The 19,410-nt window shown below is 43.6% G+C and overlaps 2 protein-coding genes across 7 annotated transcripts in view; both read left to right on the plus strand.

Moving 5' to 3' along the window:
• LOC116059980 (peroxisomal succinyl-coenzyme A thioesterase-like) overlaps nucleotides 1-19,382 on the plus strand; it is a 25,601-nt gene extending 6,219 nt beyond the window's left edge. The window contains exons 1-11 of one of the 6 annotated variants that reach the window (XM_031313273.2): nucleotides 185-345; nucleotides 2,634-2,839; nucleotides 3,733-3,832; nucleotides 4,298-4,488; nucleotides 9,630-9,793; nucleotides 12,429-12,548; nucleotides 12,723-12,796; nucleotides 13,295-13,388; nucleotides 17,055-17,135; nucleotides 17,295-17,433; nucleotides 18,705-19,382. In XM_031313273.2, coding sequence (XP_031169133.2) covers nucleotides 2,647-2,839; nucleotides 3,733-3,832; nucleotides 4,298-4,488; nucleotides 9,630-9,793; nucleotides 12,429-12,548; nucleotides 12,723-12,796; nucleotides 13,295-13,388; nucleotides 17,055-17,135; nucleotides 17,295-17,433; nucleotides 18,705-18,829 — 1,281 coding nt within the window. In that variant the 5' untranslated portion in view covers nucleotides 185-345; nucleotides 2,634-2,646 and the 3' untranslated portion in view covers nucleotides 18,830-19,382. The other 5 variants (XM_031313272.2, XM_031313275.2, XM_035996336.1 and 2 more) reach the window with 5 other exon arrangements.
• LOC116059985 (bile acid-CoA:amino acid N-acyltransferase-like) overlaps nucleotides 1-19,382 on the plus strand; it is a 25,022-nt gene extending 5,640 nt beyond the window's left edge. The window contains exon 3 of the transcript XR_004896108.1: nucleotides 18,950-19,382. The gene's annotated coding sequence lies outside the window, so the exon portion shown is untranslated. The remainder of the gene's footprint in view (nucleotides 1-18,949) is intronic.
• Nucleotides 19,383-19,410: the final 28 nt, after the last annotated feature.

A 19,410-nucleotide genomic window follows, 5' to 3' on the forward strand; every position in this document is an offset into this window, starting at 1 on the left:
CTTTTAATAATAAGAGTAATTATTATACTTTATAATATTATACTATTTTCCACGTTGATAGAGACTGCATGAAACACCACGGTGAGACCGCACGAGGCGAAGTATCCAGATGGGCTTTCTGTAGTCCACCACTGGAACAGTGTAGTTTTACCTACACGGCAGACCCACGTCAACATCCGCCTTCGCATTATTACGTAATAATTACGTAGCCGAGTGTACATGTGTAGTTGGATTCTCCTTGCGCCGCGGTTGGTGTCTTCTCCAAGTGAATTCTCCTTCAAATATTTTCCTGACCCCGTGACGTGACGTGACGTGACGTGACGTGACGTTTACCACGGAGAAGTGGTTAGTAAAACACACCAAGGAGGAGATTTGTTTTTGATTTTTCAACCGCAGAACATACACAGTTCTCACCAGACAGAGGAACAGACCGCCTGCAACAGATCACCACGCCGCTACAACTGGCAGAATCACACAACTCAGAATTCTGCGTACGTGGTATGTTCGTCATAACTTTAAACTATAGCCTCCTCCAAAAACAACAACAAAGTAAACCGCAAACAACGACTGGAACTTTGTGTCTGCGCAAGATCACTCCTACGTAGGCTACAGGTTTAATATTGACAACTAAAGAGGACATCGGAAAAGTTGGAAAATTGCCCGTACACCAGTAAAAGTCCAGCACTCAAAAAGTATTATCAGCTAAATATTCTTAAGAAGCATTTTGCTGTCGTAGCTGGTTGAGATGGAGCTAGCTTTAACTACTTACTACTACTTACAGTTTAGGCATTTAGGTTTTATTTAGTAGGCCTAATTTAGTTTAGTTTAGTGGTTCCCAACACTGATTCACAATCAGCAAATCCTTCACTTTTAAAATGCATCACTGATGCAGCCTCTGAGAACTGAGGATGATCCTTTTCCATCTTACGGCTTTGAATATAATATAGCCTACTTCATTTCAAACATTATATATGTATAGGCCTATATATTAAATTATTATTTTTGTTACGAAATTTATTTATCAACGAATTGACAAAATCACTGGAATTCTCTTAAAAGCTCATTTACTTTCAAGTAGAGTCAGTTTACAGCACTCACAGCAGAAGTACAGAAAATGACTGAAGATTTGTTCACGACAGTGTCTTTTTAAACAGAATCAGGGAGTAATATTACAAAAGACATACTGTCTTTATCTCCGGTCAGGCCTAGTCCAGTCATTTTATGAAAAAAGGGAGGACAAATTACAACGGAAGCAAACTCAACAGATTTTGTATCCTCAATATATCCTGAGTAAGGGAAAAAAAACCCTAAATGGGTTCCAATCAGACCTTAACATTAAGTATTTTACTGTTATATGTCAACAAGATTCACCAAGAAATTTTCACTTGGCTATACCCAATGTTTATATCTGTTGTGGTATTTATGCAAATTAGCACATACGTAATTAGATTATGCACCGTTTGCTCATGTTACCAAAACATTACAAAAAACATGTAATACATGTTTTGTTTGTCTTAATGTAAGTAATCAACTCAGTCATTTTCATGGTGATATCTAAAGGTTAAACATTTTAGCCTATTCACATGAGAAAAAGAATGAATAGGCATGTGAATAGGCTATTTAGGTCTTTTCTGAATTTTTCCCCTAATGGGATTCTTTGGGGCTTTTTTTCCCTTACTCAGGACATATTGAGGATACAAAATCAGTTGAATTTGCTTCTGTTGCAATTTGTCCTAGGTTGACCCCCATTTTGTCTTAAAGGGATACTTCACCGATTTAGCATTAAGCTTTGTATCAGCAGAAACACGGTAGTATTTTGAATGACCGTGCTTCCCTCCCTCATGTCCCCCTAAGAGGAGAGATCTCTGTATTGTGGGTCTGGAAAAAAATCTTCCGATGACGTAAAACGACGATTTTTGCGTCATCGGAAGATTTTTTCCCAGAGGCATAGGACTACAGCCAGTACTAGGAGCTACTTCCACATGTTTTCAACCAGCCCATAGGGGGTTGGACCGTCTGCTTTTTCCGGAGATTGCAGAGGCAAAAACGAGTGTCAGCCATCTTGAATCCTCGCTTAGCTTCTCAGCAGAAACTGATAGATAGATTTATTCATCCCAAAGGAAATTTTAGAACAACAATTATGTGCATTCAAACTACCGCACATGTGTACCACCGGGATACATTGGTACAGATCGGAGAATATGCAGGACTTCTGCATATGCATTCTGGGATTTGGTGTCTTTTATCCACATGAGCCAAAAAAACATTTTCTGGCTTTTCTCGGCCTAGAAGCCACTCATTTCTAAAAATATTTCACATTTCTACTACATAAGTGACCCAATTTAAAGATATATTCTTCTTTCCAATGGTGAAATATCCCTTTAAAATGACTGGACTAGCCCGGTGTCTCCTCCACATGTGCTCTGCCCTCAGGGGATATTCTGTGCTTTTCACAAGGTCAGTGGCTGTCATGATTATCTCATACAAATAGTTTAACACTAAAATGAAGCAAAGACTATAGCAAACATAACTTTATATATTTAAAAATAAAACAAAATGACATATAATAACGGTGAACAATTAGCAACATATGATAAAACATAACTCGTGCATGTGTTTTCATTTCTCCACAGAGGATTATCGACCATGTCTGACACTGTGGCTCCAATGCTCTCTGTGTTCCCCAGTCGGGCTCTGGTCGATGAGAATTTCAAGGTGGTGGTGGAGAATCTGCCTCCAGGATCTCCAGTGACACTTCACTCCCTCCACCAGTGTGAGGACAAGCACTACTGGGAGGCCTACGGACACTACATCAGTAATCACAGAGGAACTGTGTCTGGTGGGTTCGCTTCCTTTTTATCTCCTTAAACAAATTTTGAGCCAACATTTCACACAAATGTCTAACATGATGAAGTGATGGCATTTTATATCCAAAAGGTCAAAGGTCAACTACCTCGTGACATCATAATATTCAATGCCATAACTCAGAAACAGAAGGGGAGACATTTGGTCGGATACTGAATTGGTGACACTGATAGGACTACATGCAATTTCGTTGTACATGTACAATGACAATGAAGAACATTCATTCTATTCTCTTCTGTTCTATTCTATGTAATACTAATCTTGGGTGCCCACCTTGAAACGGTGCCTGGTATAGATCTTCTGTGCTGTCGGGTTGAAGATGTGTGTGAAACATCCATGTTTCGCCATAAAGCGCACTTACGGGAGATCGGCCAATCACAGGTCATTTCAGAGAGAGAGAGAGAGAGAGAGAGAGAGAGAGAGAGAGAGAGAGAGAGAGAGAGAGAGAGAGAGAGAGAGAGAGAGAGAGAGCGTTCCTATTGGCTGTTCTGGCATTGCCTGTGCGACAGAGGGGGGGGAGGGACAGCTGCAGGAAGAGGTCTCACTCTACAGAACTTCAAATTCTGCTGTTTTTTTATTCTACCCACTGCAGCTTTCATGACTTTTATTAAATTGCTTTAAAATCTTCACTACATATATTATATGAGTAAGGACAGACATGGATGTAAACTGCAACTTGACTGGTTGGTGGATGCATACAACCACAAGGTCATAATGCTCATCGTTGATGCCTGATGTGTGCAGTGAGTGGCCTCATGCCAAACACATACATTCCTCAGATGTTTGCTGTCTGTCACTTTACAGCTAATTTATGCTTGTTGAATATTTTGTATATTTTGTTTTGTTGACATTTGAATGCTTTTGTAGTTACAGATGATTTGAGTTTTGGGGGAACGTACACAGGAAAAGAAGCCATGGGTTTGTTGTGGAGTATGCGTCCCGTCCCAGGCAGCCGCGAAGGCCTCAGGTAATACGTTAAGGGCTGTGAAGCTGCAGAGGGCTGGGCAATATCACCTGAACACAACTGTCTTATTTACCTCTGTAATGATGAATGTTATCAGATAACCCCTGCACATGACTCTCTGTCCTCACAGTGGATCTCTTATTATTTGTACTTAACCACAAACAGAAAATCATGGATAACATTATAGTTATATTCAGTTGTTAACAACCCTCGTCAGAAATGTGAAAAAGGGAAATATGGAAAAATGCCTGTTACAGTTTCCTAAAGCCCCAAACTGACGTCTTCAAATATATATATTTTCAACAGTTCAAAAGCTCCCAAAAATATCAAGAGAAATCTGGGGATGTGGAGTTGGAAAGAAGTGAACTTACCAGACCTCTGTAGCCTGCTCCTCTTCTCTTCTGCAGGCTCAAGGCTACATTAGCCACTGCTAGCATAACACACCTGAGTCTCTTGTCTCTCTGTCAGGTTGAGGAAGAGGAACGTCTGCAGCCCCCTGCTGGTCAACATCTCCGTCTACAGGGGACATGTAGTGGAGGGCTTCAGGGAGCAGGCTCCTCTGGCCTCGTCGCTCACAGAGAGATGGTACATGGCTCCAGGGCTCCAGAGGATTGAAATCAGAGAGAAGGGAGTGAGAGGGACCCTGTTTCTACCTCCAGGTACACATGCATTACCTGAAAAACTACTTCCTCGTCTTTTTTTCCTTTTGTTGGTCTTTAAAGAGAAATTCTTTGTTAATTTTTTTGGCATGATTTCTTTTTTTATGATAAACAATTTATATTTAAACATGACACACACAAGTGTTTGTCATCACCACCCACCCAGACAAAAAACAAGAAAAGATGACACGGTAACCACAATATTTGGGGCAGTGGTGGCCTAAAAGTTAAAAAAGCGAGTTTGGGACCGGGAGGTTGCCAGTTCAATCCCCAGACCGGCAGGATAAAATATGGGAACTTTCTGGGAAGCCATAAGACTTCATCACAGCCCATAAATAGTCTCTAGAAATATAATCAAAGGCTTTTTTTTGGTCCAGCCTGATTATATAAAAGTCTTTTTTATCAGGTTTATTTATCATTTCTCTCAATGTACAGAGATTGTCCCACATTAAACAGCCTTTTATGGCACACGTTTGTTCTTTTTCTATAATTTCATCTAATATATCATTTAATCTATTCATAATTACTTTGGCTAATATTTTATAATCTGTATTCATTATGGTCAGATGTCTGTAGTTATCAATGTCGTTTTCATCGCCCTTCTTATACAATAAACACATTACACCCTGATAAAAGGATTCCCCCATACAGCCACTGTTCAGACCTTCATTATACATCTCTGTGAGGACGTTTGTTACATCATCGATATTTAATTGATAAAACTCTGTAGACAGGCCATCAGGGCCGGGGCTTTTACCAACGTTTAGTTGTTTGATGGCTTGTGTCACTTCATCCTTTCTTATGTTTCCCACAAGCTCTGAAAAGCTCAGTGAGCTGTATGAGGGAAGTTTATCTAATAAAATGTTTACACAGCCACTATCTATTTCTATGTGTTTATAAGCTTCTGTACATAATTCTCTGATCACTTGTCTTTTCTGCTTTTCATCAAACACTACATCACCGTCTTGTTTCTTTATAGATTTAATAAATTTGCTTTGAATTTGCTGTTGTCCAGCTTTAAGAGTATGTATTAAGTTTCCTCTATTATCTGTATTTGTTTGTTTATAAATGTTATACAATATTTCATTATTAAGGTAATCTATTTGTGTTTTTACTTCTGACATGATTTCATCATCTGAATTTGATCTTTTCTTCATCTGTTTTAAGTTAACGTATTGTTCCATTAAAGCTTTATATTTTATATTTTTAATCTTATTTATTTCTCTACATTTAAATTTGAAGAAATCTTTTAATCTTCGTTTTAATAACTCCCACAGCTCAATGTGAGACTTAGTTAGACATTTTAATTGTAAGATTTTATGAATTTCTTGTTTTAATTCTATTAATAAGTCTGAGTCCTTCAGGCTCAGAGAGTTTAGCTTCCAGAATCCTCTTGTTTCTGAGGACTCAGATGACAAGACGGTTGTGACGATTAAATGATCAGAGAAGTCATTTATTACTGTTCCATAATGCTTCATTTTAAAATGATTAGACACATAAATTCGGTCAATACGAGTCTTTGTCTTGTGGTCAAAGCGGGTGAATTGGACCCCGGCAGGATAAATTTCGTGACACACATCTATTAATTTAGCTTCATCACATATTTCTTTTAAAAGCTTACCTTCCCTTAGTAATTTAAAACCATTGGGACTAACTATGTCATTTTTATCCGTGATTGTATTAAAATCACCACACAAAATAAGTTTATAGCCTACGGTTAAAAGCTCTCTAAGTCTTTTAAATAATTGAGTTTTTTTAACTCTTTCCGGAGCAGTGTACAAGTTTATGATTCAATATTTTTCTCCCCTATAATAACAATCAATCATAAGCAATCTCCCCGGAATTATGTCTCTTCTTCGTATTATAACAACATCGTTAGTTTTGAAAAAAATACCGACACCCTCGGCTCTGCTTTCCCCAATAGATATTACACTTTGTCCTTTTTTCCACATATTACACACATCAGTGGCGTCATTATGGGTATTCAGTCTAAGTTCTTGAGCACACAGAATATCAAAATCGGTGTCTAAAAGGTATTTCAATTTCGTAGATCTAAAAGATTTAGACTGGATGCCGCGAGCGTTCCAGGTGGATATTTTTAAACAGGACATGATATTTTTGGGGAGAGACTAAGTCTATGGTGAAGGTTTAACATCCACACATTTGTTTTCTTTATATGTTTCAGTACGATTTCTTTTTTTTCTCTTTTTACCTTCCTCAAAGGGAAGATCATGCGACTCAGGAGAAGGGAAATCAGGTGTCGTGGAGAACGAGCCAGAGTTACTGTCACAAGGAGCGGAGTCAGCGTCATCAGCAGCGGGGGTGCTGCTGGCTCGCTGACTGGCTGTCAGCCCGGTAGAGCTAAAATCTGAACTGGGACTCTCACTGGCGCTTTCATAACTCTGTTCGTTTTCCTCATTTTCATCACCATCACTATCGTCACTCATGCTTTCTATGCCACTTATACTCGAATCTTTCTCCTCACCTGATTGAAGGGAGACTTCAGGAGGGGGGTTCCTGGTCTGCATGGTGGGTTGAGTGAGATGCAGCTGCTGCTTGGCCGCTGGTTGTTGTGACGGTCCTCCGGGCTGCTGGGTAGCTGTCTCTCGCTGCTTTCCTCCAGGCTGCTGGGCTGCTGGTTGTTGTGACGGTCCTCCAGGCTGCTGGGTAGCTGTCTCTCGCTGCTTTCCTCCAGGCTGCTGGGTCGCTGGTTGTTGTGACGGTCCTCCGGGCTGCTGGGTAGCTGTCTCTTGCTGCTTTCCTCCAGGCTGCTGGGCCGCTGGTTGTTGTGACGGTCCTCCGGGCTGCTGGGTAGCTGTCTCTTGCTGCTTTCCTCCAGGCTGCTGGGCCGCTGGTTGTTGTGACGGTCCTCCAGGCTGCTGGGTAGCTGTCTCCCGCTGCTTTCCTCCAGGCTGCTGGGTAGCTGTCTCTCGCTGCTTTCCTCCAGGCTGCTGGGCCACTGGGGGGAGAGGAGCAGCAGCGGTGTCTTCCCGCTGAGCAAAGCCCTTGGCTTTGTTAGCAAAAGACCTCGGGCAGCTGAAGAAAGTGTGGCCTTTTTCGCCACATAGAGAGCACTCGCTCTCACTTTCACAGCTGTTGGCTTTGTGGCCTACGTTACCACATCGCCAGCACTTGACCGTTGGACAGTCCTTTACCTGATGGTCGGTAGCTTCGCAAATGAAGCATTTGGTTAACTGTCCAGTGTATATGATGCGGCCGTTGTATGGACCCAGGGAGATAGAATTTGGCAAATCAACAAGATGACCAGAGGTGTTGACATGCATGCGGATTTTATATTTGCGAACTCCGTACCAGATACCGAATTTGTCGAGAGGCTTGTAAACTGACTGAATGATATCGCAGTACCGTTTTAAATAGAGTTCAATGTCATGATCAGATACTCTGCCCGTCCAGAACTTTACAACGATTGTCATAATGTCTACAGCCACAGACGACTCGATACTCCAGTCACGCCATTTTGCATCGTTTGACTTGGCGGAGGCAACTTCAAGGAAGCGTCGGAGGGGTGCTTCATGGTAGAAGACTAACTCAAAGTCTTTCCTGTTGGGCAGAGCTATGAATGAGTAAATGTCCGTGGGACTCACCCAGGATGACTGGAATAATAACTGTTCAGCCACATAATCTCTGTCCGGCGCAGGGCCATCTCCAGTGAATTTTAGTCTCGCCCAATGTTTGCCAAAATTGGTAGCGTAGGGGACTGAGCTTTGAGATGCCATATCAGGCACACGTGAAGCGTACAGGGATAGGGAGCTTAGCAATCTCAGCCGGTTTTTCCTCGACCACTCATTTTCAGATGCTCTCAAAAGTCACGACTTTTCGAAAAGTCCGGTTTTTCCTCGTCCAGACATTTTTCGCGTTTTTTCTATCGTCGAGTTCGACAGTTGCCTCTTCCAGACATTTTGAATTCAGTCGGTGTTGGATCGTTAGAAACGAAATGTCTGTCTCTCTCCTGTCCTCCTCACTGTGCATGTCACTGCTGCCGACATCAGCACCACTATCATCAGCCACGGGAGCTGATGAAGGTCCTTGCTACTGCCGAAAACATGTCTTTTCGCTTTTTTCTTTTATTTGAGCCGCTTGGGTAACTTTGTTTCATTTTCGCATTTAGACCATTGCCATAAAAGAAAGGTTTAGACTGGTCTTGCTCCGTCTCTGTGTACTTCCGAGTTCTCCTGGCACCGTGTGTTTACCTTTCGCGCCGGGCCCCGTCCCCGCGCCGGGCCCCGTCCCCGCGCCGGGCCCCGTCCCCGCGCCGGGCCCCGTCCCCGCACCGTTACGGACTAGTCCATTTCATTGTGAAAGTAGGGGGTGCAAGCAGGGCGCCTGCAGCTGCAAGGAAGGCGCCGATTTGCCAATTCCCCACACAGTGAAATGGTAGATAACAGAAAACCGCTTCGCGGCGCAGATTATTATTATTATTATTATTACTTTTTCAAGTTCTCGTGCCGCCCACCATGTGACATGAAAAAATGCAGCCCCGGGCGACTGCCCGGTTGGCCCGTGCCAAAAACCGCCACTGACTGGGCATGCTTCCAGGTATGAATGTGTGTAACTGTGTGAATGTGACAGGTCATTGTTGCAAATGAGACTTTGTTCTCAATCGACTTACCTGGATAAATAAAGGTTAAAAAAAAATAAAAAATTCAAAAACCATACAACAAAATATAATATAATCCAAATGAACCATGTATAAATGATAACACCAGAAGCCCATCATACACGTCTCTCCCCAGCACAAAGCTCCAGAAAGTTCAGGTACTTTCCCCATTTTCTAGTAAAGACATCCAATCTGGCAAACCGTTTATATGACATTGTTTCAAACACCGCCACCCCAGCCGTCTCACTAGCCCACTCTTGAATTAACGGCACCCCTTCATTCTTCCAACCTCAACCTAAAATAATCTGTCTAGTTATCATTAAATAGTCTGGACCCAGCTTCTTATGTGCTTATCCATCCCGCTTAGGATTGATCCATCTCCCAGAACAAATCATCTTGGGCTGAATAGAACCTGGGTCCCTGCAATCCGACATAGGTTATCATGTATCCTAGCCAAAAAGTATTTTGGCATGATTAATGAATGGTATCTTTAAAGTTCATAATCTGTTTGTCCTTGCCTCAGGTCCAGGTCCCTTCCCCGGCCTGCTGGATATATGGGGGGGTGGTGGAGGGCTGGTGGAGTATCGTTCAGCCTTGCTGGGGTCTCATGGTTATGCTTCTTTGGCGCTGGAGTATTTTGCCCCCGGCGAGCTGAAGTCATCAGACTTAGAGTTCAACTATTTTGAGGTTTGTGTTGGTTATTAATATTCTATTCATATAAGTGTCAAAGGCTTACCTCACATATGAAGCCATTATAATCTGATGTATTTCTGTGAGGTGCATGTATTTGAAATAAGAGATGTAAATTATCCATCCATCTTTGTCCGCTTATCCGATGTCGGGTCGCGGGGGGAGCAGCTCCAGCAGGGGACCCCAAACTTCCCTTTCCCGAGCCACATTAACCAGCTCCGACTGGGGGATCCCGAGGCGTTCCCAGGCCAGGTTGGAGATATAATCCCTCCACCTAGTCCTGGGTCTTCCCCGAGGCCTCCTCCCAGCTGGACGTGCCTGGAACACCTCCCTAGGGAGGCGCCCAGGGGGCATCCTTACCAGATGCCTGAACCACCTCAACTGGCTTCTTTCGATGCGAAGGAGCAGCGGCTCTATTCCGAGCTCCTCACGGATGACTGAGCTTCTCACCCTATCTCTAAGGGAGACGCCAGCCACCCTCCTGAGGAAACCCATTTCGGCCGCTTGTACCCTGGATCTCGTTCTTTCGGTCATGACCCAGCCTTCATGACCATAGGTGAGGGTAGGAACGAAAACTGACCGGTAGATCGAGAGCTTTGCCTTCTGGCTCAGCTCTCTTTTCGTCACAACAGTGCGATAAATTGAATGTAATACCGCACCCGCTGCGCCGATTCTCCGACCAATCTCCCGCTCCATTGTCCCCTCACTCGCGAACAAGACACCAAGGTATTTGAACTCCTCATCCCAGCCGCTTCACACTCGGCTGCGAACTGATCCAGTGAGTGCTGAAGGTCACAGGCCGATGATGCCATCAGGACCACATCATCTGCAAAGAGCAGCGATGAGATCCCCCGCCCACCAAACTGCAACCCCTCTCCACCCCAACTACGCCTCGATATCCTGTCCATAAATATTACAAACAGGATTGGTGACAAAGCGCAGCCCTGGCAGAGGCCAACCCTCACCTGAAACGAGTCCGACTTACTGCCGGGAACCCGGACACAGCTCTCGCTTTGGTCGTACAGAGATTGGATGGCCCTGAGAAGAGACCCCCTCACCCCATACTCCCGCAGCACCTCCCACAGTATCTCCCGGGGGACCCGGTCATACGCCTTCTCGAAATCCACGAAACACACGTAGACCGGTTGGGCATACTCCCAGGCTCCCTCCAGGATCCTTGCGAGAGTAAAGATCTGGTCCATTGTTCCACGACCAGGACGGAATCCACATTGTTCCTCTTCAACCTGAGGTTCGACTATCGATTGAACCCTCCTTTCCAGCACCTTGGAGTAGACTTTACCGGGGAGGCTGAGAAGTGTGATACCCCTGTAATTGGCACACACCCTCTGGTCCCCCTTTTTGAAAAGGGGGACCACCACCCCGGTCTGCCACTCCTTAGGCACCGTCCCAGACTTCCACGCAATGTTGAAGAGGCGTGTCAACCAAGACAGCCCCTCCACACCCAGAGCCTTGAGCATTTCTGGACGGATCTCATCAATCCCAGGGGCTTTGCCACTGTGGAGTTGTTTGACTACATCAGTGACTTCCACCAGGGAAATTGACAACAATCCCCCATCATCCTCCAGGTCTGCCTCTAATATAGATTTTATTTATTATCTATTTTATAGATAATTAGTCGGATTTAGGAGTTCCTCAAAGTTCTCCTTCCACCGCCCTATTACCTCCTCAGTTGAGGTCAACAGCGTCCCATCCTTACTGTACACAGCTTGGATGGTTCCCCGCTTCCCCCTCCTGAAGTGGCGAACGGTTTTCCAGAAGCACCTTGGTGCCGACCGAAAGTCCTTCTCCATGTCTTCTCCAAACTTCCCCCACACCCGCTGCTTTGCCTCTTTCACGGCAGAGGCTGCCGCCCCTCGGGCCCTTCGGTACCTTGCAACTGCCTCCGGAGTCCTCTGGGATAACATATCCCAGAAAGACTCCTTCTTCAGTCGGACGGCTTCCCTGACCACCGGTGTCCACCACGGTGCACGGTGTACGGACCCTAAGACCACAGCTCCCCGCCGCAGCTTCAGCAATGGAAACTTTGAACATTGTCCACTCGGGTTCAATGCCCCCAGCCTCCACAGGGATGCACGAAAAGCTCCGCCGGAGGTGTGAGTTGAAAGTCTGTCAGACAGGGGCCTCCTCCAGACGTTCCCAATTTACCTGCACTACCCGTTTGGGCTTACCAGGTCTGTCCAGAGTCTTCCCCCACCCCCTGACCCAACTCACCACCAGATGGTGATCGGTTGACAGCTCTGCCCCTCTCTTTACCCGAGTGTCCAAAACATACGGCCTTAGATCAGATAAAACGATTATAAAATCGATCATTGACCTTTGGCCTAGGATGCTCTGGTACCAAGTACACTTATGAGCATCCCTATGTTCGAACATGGTGTTCGTTATAGACAATCCATGATGTAAATTACAATTACCATATTCAAATTCCTGCTGCTGCTCGTCGACAGCGGTGGCACAGAGTGGTCTGAAACTTACTAGTACTCACTAAGAGACACACACACACACACACACACACACACACTCTGTCTGTGAGGGAAGTAGCTGGTAGAACTGCCTTAAAAAGTAGAAAGATAAATATTTTCTTAATTTCCTCTTATCTACTTCTGCACAGACAGCGTTTAATATTGTGAAAGACCATCCTCAAGTGATGCCGGACAAAGTTGGAATTTTTGGTCTTTCCCTCGGCGCCATTTTGACCCTCCTGTTGGCAGCGGAGAGCAGCATTATCAAGGTGAGTGACATGCAAAATATCTTGTTGCTTTTTACTTAGCCTTGAATATGTGGCTATTAAACCATGTGGCACAGCGGGCAGGTTTAAATATTGAAAACCTGCAGAAATCTGGGCCCTGATAGCACACAGATAAATGTCAAGAGTCTCAGGGTGTATCGTTGTGTTTTGTTCTAGCCTTCCTGTTGTGTTTGTGTCAGCGGCAACCACCTTTATCCACGGGGGGGATCCATCAAAGAAGCATTGAACATGTAGGTATTCTGCTATTCTGTCAGTAACATAAATACAGTACACAAAGTGTCACAGTTGGACTAATCTCACTTTGCCAGACCATCCACACGCTGCAGAGTGGAGGAGGGTCTGGCTAGTCCGCATAGCATTCCAGGATAGGAGAAAAACATGCTCTGGATTATTGGCATTTCTTTAAACCAATCACAATTGTCATGGGCGGCGCCCTGCTCCGCACGGAGCCGCTGTAAAATAGTCGTGCAAGAGAATACTCAGATTGGACAGATAGTCTAGCAAGCTGTCTTAATTTACGCTGCAGAGATCTGAGGAGCAGTTAACCATAGTCCTCAGAAATGCACCAGAGTTTAAAATTCAAACACAAAGAAAGCGGTAGATAACGGACATTCGGATGAAAATACATGCATCCAGCGAAATTTCCTGTGGCACCAGAGCAATCCCGGATGTGGAACGTCAAGGATATAGACAGTTGGACTAATGGGAAGAATTATTTGTGATGGCAGGAGATCTCCCAAGATACGCCTGGATGAGAACAACTATGAGATATGGCGAGATATGGGTCTACCGATTCCTGATGATCTCGCAGACAAAATAGACGTAAGTACATGTTGCACTCATAACACACAAGGATTACACTGTATTGATTTGCTTAAACAGATATCAGCCTTTCGTTGATCACACAGCACAACAGTTTCATAGTTGCCTTTTTTTTTTTTTTTACATCGGACAATAATATCTGAAGTAAGTCACGTGGTTATGACACAATTGTTAGCCTATTTTTACAACGTCTGCTACGGGGCCATAACGTGAGATACAAGGTAATGGAGCCTTTTATACATTGTCGTGTTTCTTTAGAAATAAACAATGGACAAATAGAGTCTTTAAACGCCAAAGCGAAAGCCAAAACTGTCAAAGTGGCGCCAAAATGAATGGCAGTCAATGGGATGCTATCTGAAGGTGATGGCTTGTTAGCCTACAATCTCCCCGTAGGAGGTATGCTTTCCGGATGCTCGCTTACCCCCTTGGTCGCTAGCAATGATGACGCAGTGATTAGTGACGATTCTCTCCGACCAATCAGAAGTCTGCAGGTTTTCACGTCACCTTTTTACGGTGGCCGACTACAACTTAAGAAAACACATGCAAATAGACAAAACACAAGCAAATTAAGAAAACAACTTCATTAATTTGACAACACATGCGCAGCATTCAGCAAACACGCTGCAAATACACACAACCAAATACACAAACACGCTGCAAATATAGAAACGATGCAAAAAGAAAAGCACACAAACCCTGAAAACAAATAAACGCCAAAAACGCTGCATCCAGATTACACAACGGAAGTTCTCCAGGCCTGTAGAGGGAGCACTAAGTGGAACAGCTTGATTTTCGACCCCACGGGGAGAGAACGCTCTGCCTTTTTATTATAGTCGGGTATGGCTGCAGCCTGGAGACCTCCCGTCTCATGCATCCCGTCCACAGACTGTAGTAAATTAATATTTCAAAATAAAAGCTTGCGTCTGGTCTTCGTACTTTGGTGTTTTGGATGTTTTTGAACTAAACAGGACGGCAGTCATGCTAATGAATACAATAACCTTTTCAGCAGATGTCTTACTTACAACACGATGGAGTTAGCAAAGCAGTTTTGTGTTTATATGTGTGGGGGGGGGGATTTATTCAATTTGATAAATCCCACGACCTCTACAAAGCTATAGCTCAAATTGGCTGGCTTACTAAACAGGGAGGGACTAGAAATCCTGTCTGTTTATTTTTGTATTTCAAGAGTGAATTACTCCACAATATGAACACAGATTGATCACTTATTTTGTTGGTAACCGTTGTTGCATAATCACAATAATACACTTGAGGAGACCTATACTTCAGTGATGCACCTTTCGGATCCTATCATGTAATATGGCTTAAACAAATGTCAACGTTAAACGCTGATGCAGTTTTAAATGTTTTATCACCACGAGTGACTGCAGGGGAAGGGTGTTGGTGCGTCCACAGTCTCCTGGATCACTGACTACCTGACAGACAGACCACAGTTTGTCCATCTGGACCGTGTTCTGTCTGATGTGGTGGTGAGTGGTACAGGGGCTCCACATGGGACTGTGCTGTCTCCCTTTCTGTTCACCTTATACACCACAGACTTGCAGTACAACTCAGAGTCATGTCACCTACAGAAGTTCTCTGATGACTCGGCAGTTGTTGGGTGTATAAGGGATGGACAGGAGGGAGAGTACAGAGCGCTGGTGGACAACTTTGTGGAGTGGTCTGGTAAGAATCACCTGCTGCTGAACGTGGATAAGACCAGAGAGATGGTGATTGACTTCAGGAGGAAGGGAACGGCTCCGCAGCCCCTTTGCATTCTGGGTGGAGATGTGGACATGGTTGAGGAGTACAAATACCTGGGTGTCAACATCGTCAACAGGCTGAACTGGAAAGTCAACAGCACTGCTGTTTACAAGAAGGGGATGAGCAGACTCTATTTTCTGAGGAAGCTGAGATCCTTCAACGTGTGCAGCAAGCTGCTGGAGATGTTCTACCAGTCTGTTGTGGCCAGCGCTCTGTTCTCCTCCGCCATCTGCTGGGGCAGCAGCATCGGAGCCAGCGACAAAAACAGACTGAACAAACTGATCAGGAAGGCTGGCTCTGTTATCTATCATGGATAACCCCGACCACCCTCTCCACCCCACACTGGTCCAACAGAGGAGCACCTTCTCTAAGAGGCTCCGATAGCTTCGATGTCGCACGGACTGCTACAAGAAATCATTCCTGCCGCAGGCAATAAAACTATTTAAAGCAGCCATATTATGCTCATTTTCAGGTTCATAATTGTATTTTAAGGTTGTACCAGAATAGGTTTACATGGTTTAATTTTCAAAAAACACCATATTTTTGTTGTACTGCACCGCTCTCTCTCGCTGCTGCAGATCCTCTTTTCAGCTGGTCTCTGTTTTAGCTACAGAGTGAGACCTCTTTTCTTCTTCTGTACTATCTTTGATTGCACTGCACATGTGCAGTAGCTCAGATGTAGATCATGTCAGCTAGCTAGCTCCATAGACAGTAAAAGAAAGGCTGTTTCTACAACTTTGGTCAGTTACAAGGCAGGATTAGCTGGGAGACTTCTAAATGAGGGCGCACATGGAAGTAGTTCTTTTGTAGATTATGGTGAACTTGTGTGTGTTGTAGCAGTGCTTTGCTATTGAGAACGAGGTAGCATGCTAGCGTTAGCATTAGCGTTAGCATGCTAACGCTAACGCTACGAGCTAATGGTTGCGGTTAGCCTGCTCGTTTCGGCTTGTGACGTCACAAGCTGTGCCGATTTTGAACAGCTCACCCAGAGACTGAAGGCAGGACACGTTCAGAAACTGTATGTGTGTGGAAGCACCAGAGACACAACATAACACCCCAAATCCCAGAAAAAGTGATTTTTTCATAATATGGGCACTTTAACGCTTCTTCACTGAGTGACAGAGAAGACTCATAGACATCAAAACTGCACAAATTGCAACTTGCACAATAGGTTTGTTTACCTACAGCTTTATAACTACTATTTAAACAGTTGTACAGTTTTTATTCCCAATTTATAGATATTTTAAACTATTTGTTCTTATATTCTATCCTATTATTATTTCATGTATATTGTATCCTTTTACTTAATGTATATTCTTTTTTTTTTTTAAGATTATTTTTTGGGCATTTTCAGCCTTTATTCTGATAGGACAGCAGAAGACACAAAAGGGGAGAGAGAGGGGGAATGACATGCAGCAAAGGGCCGCAGGCCGGAGTCGAACTCGGGTTCGCTGCGTCGAGGAGTAAACCTCTATATATGGGCACCCGCTCTACCAACTGAGCTATTCAGGTGCCACTTCATGTATATTCTGTATGTGTGATGTGTGTCTGATATTTTTGCTGCTGCAACAATGGAATTTCCCATTTTGTTTGGGATCAATAAAAATCCATCCGTCCATCCATCCATCCATGCATGCATGCATGCCGTTGCATGCATGATGTTGTGCTGCACTTCAGAAAACTGTCCACCACACTGCTGCTGAGACAGCCCACAATTACAGAGAGTCATCTGAAAACTTCTGCAGGTAGTAGGACTGTTATTAATCACCACTCCTTTCGATCTGTATATTCCACTTCTGCCTTTTTGTTCTTTGTGTTTGTGCAATTAAAATAGGGCCCTTGACTCATATTGGTTTATTCTACAAGCCCACATTAAAGTCGTTCTTTCTGGTCATTTCTTTCAAGGTGGGGAGAATTAACTGTCCAGTTATGGTGGTGAACAGCCATGATGATCAGAACTGGGCCACAGTGGAGTCTTCTGAGGATGTGAGTTAAGCCACCATCAAAGAACTGATAAATAAAGGCTCAAATCTACTAACTCAGTTATGTTTGTGCTAAAAATCAGGCTTGGGGGTTTCACACCTACTGTAACACCACAGAAGTGAATTCAGTTTGTACGGTTTTCATTTGACCTTTGACCCTCAGATGGCCCAGATGATGCGTGCAGCAGGGAACCTGCACCTGCTGACCAGACTTTACTACCCTGATGCTGGACATCTGATTGAGCCGCCATACACACCTCACTTCAGAGCTACTAAGTTTGTAAAGGACAAAAAAGAGAAAGGTGAGTTCTGCAGGGTCAAAAGACAAAAGAAACACCACATAAAATATTAAATTAAGTTAGCTGTTCACACAAGACAGTAACGTGAGCTAGGTTAAACGTCATTTGCTCTTACCAGTGTATCACCACGTGTACTTCGTCCACATCAATTCCACATCAGTCCCAAATCGTTCCAGTTAGATAGTAAACATATTCTTTGTAAATCTTTACAATCACTCACCAAAAGAACCAAGCAGGCCTGCCTTGTTGCACGATCCAAATTTTCTTCAAAACTTGTCATTTTCAGCAAATAGCTTACCAGTCCCTTCAGAAAAACGTGATTATGCGATCGCATAATTCAATGCATAATCAGCCAAAGTCCGCATATTTATGCGGGGGCCGCATTTTTTCAAATACGCCGCACTTTCGCCGCATAAATTGCCGATATCCGTGCAAAATATGTGGGGCTTGCATGATTTCATAATCCCCGCATTTGCGTTGCAAAAAAGTCACATATATCTTAGCAGAAAGTTGAAAAATGTTGCGTTTACTTCACACAAGAGCAGCCATTTTCCCCTGTTGACATGGGAACGTTATGAAGTGACGTAATTACGTGACGTGAGCATCATTGAAAAGCTGCAAACCCCGCGATGAAGCCATGATGAAACCGCAGTTTTTGCAAGTTCCCGAAATTTTTGCAACTTCCTGCTATTTCATCGCATAAAATTGCATAAATATCCCGCATATTCCATCATATTTTTTAAGAAAACGTGCCACATAATCAAGGATTTTTGCCTGCAACAATCACAAAAAAACTCCGCATTTTTCTGGAAGGACTGGCTTACTAGCTCCAAGCTTGTTGTTGTTTCCCAAAGCGAGCACAGTTTGAGAACGACAAAACACAATCAATCAATCATCAAATCAAAAACTATGTATAGGCAGATTTTGTTGTTTTGAAAATTACAAAAGCAAACATTTGGGGTTTTATAATCGCGAGCTGATTATTAGATATCTACTCGAGATCTTGTTTTTAATGCACTTTAGTTTATATATCAAGTGGTAAAGTTAAGGGTTAGGGTTAGGAGTTAGGCTAAGTGCTAAATGTAAAAACAGGCAGAGCAGCTATTATGAAGAAGAACTGCAGTCATTGCTTGCAGGTGGCACACAGGTTTAACAGTGCTTGCCCAAGACATATCTGAAATGAATACTATTTAGAATACCCTGATGTACTTTATTCTGCCTTAAATATCCATTAAAATCCTCCTCTTCTCTCAAACACAACATTGTGTTCTCAGTGATATTGCTGTGGGGAGGACAAACCAAACCCCATTCAGACGCTCAGGAAGACTCCTGGAAGAAGATCTTGGCTTTTCTGGAGCAGAATCTGTACTCCAGCCCAACTCTCAAAGCCAAGATGTGAATGACTACACAAGCACAGATCGCCAATGAATCAGAGTGTTGTGTGACCGGGCCATGTTAGTACATTAACACTACTGTTCATTGGTTCCTCACTGTGTTGACCATGTGCCTTTCTTCTGAGGTTGTTTGTTTTGTTCAAATTGTGCCTCTTCATTCTGAGCAATACATTTTAGTTTAATTATCTGCAAGCCTCAACCTTTGACAGTAATATAAATGTAAGTTATTGTACTGTATGTTTGGAGAACAATTTTTATTATATATTAAGAATATTATTAAGGAATCATTTTTTAATGCACTACCTGCCGACAGTAACCTAATATTCAGACTGAATGGGCATTATTACCCTTTGCTTCTTCAGTCTGACTCTTGTTAGACTTTGTTTTGAGGGACAAGAGACCCCCACTTGGTACAGGAGACAGTCAAACTGCAGCATTCAATGCCAAGTAATATACCATGAATGTAACTTGCACGTATTTGATTGGCCACCATGAAGCAATTTTGTTTCAGGTCTTTTTTGTCCAGCTGAACAAAACCAACTTTTTTGGCCTTCAAGACTCCTCTATCCTCACATCTAAATTCTAT

Source organism: Sander lucioperca, chromosome 20 (genome assembly GCF_008315115.2).
Source record: "Sander lucioperca isolate FBNREF2018 chromosome 20, SLUC_FBN_1.2, whole genome shotgun sequence".
Taxonomy (NCBI): Eukaryota; Metazoa; Chordata; class Actinopteri; order Perciformes; family Percidae; genus Sander; species Sander lucioperca.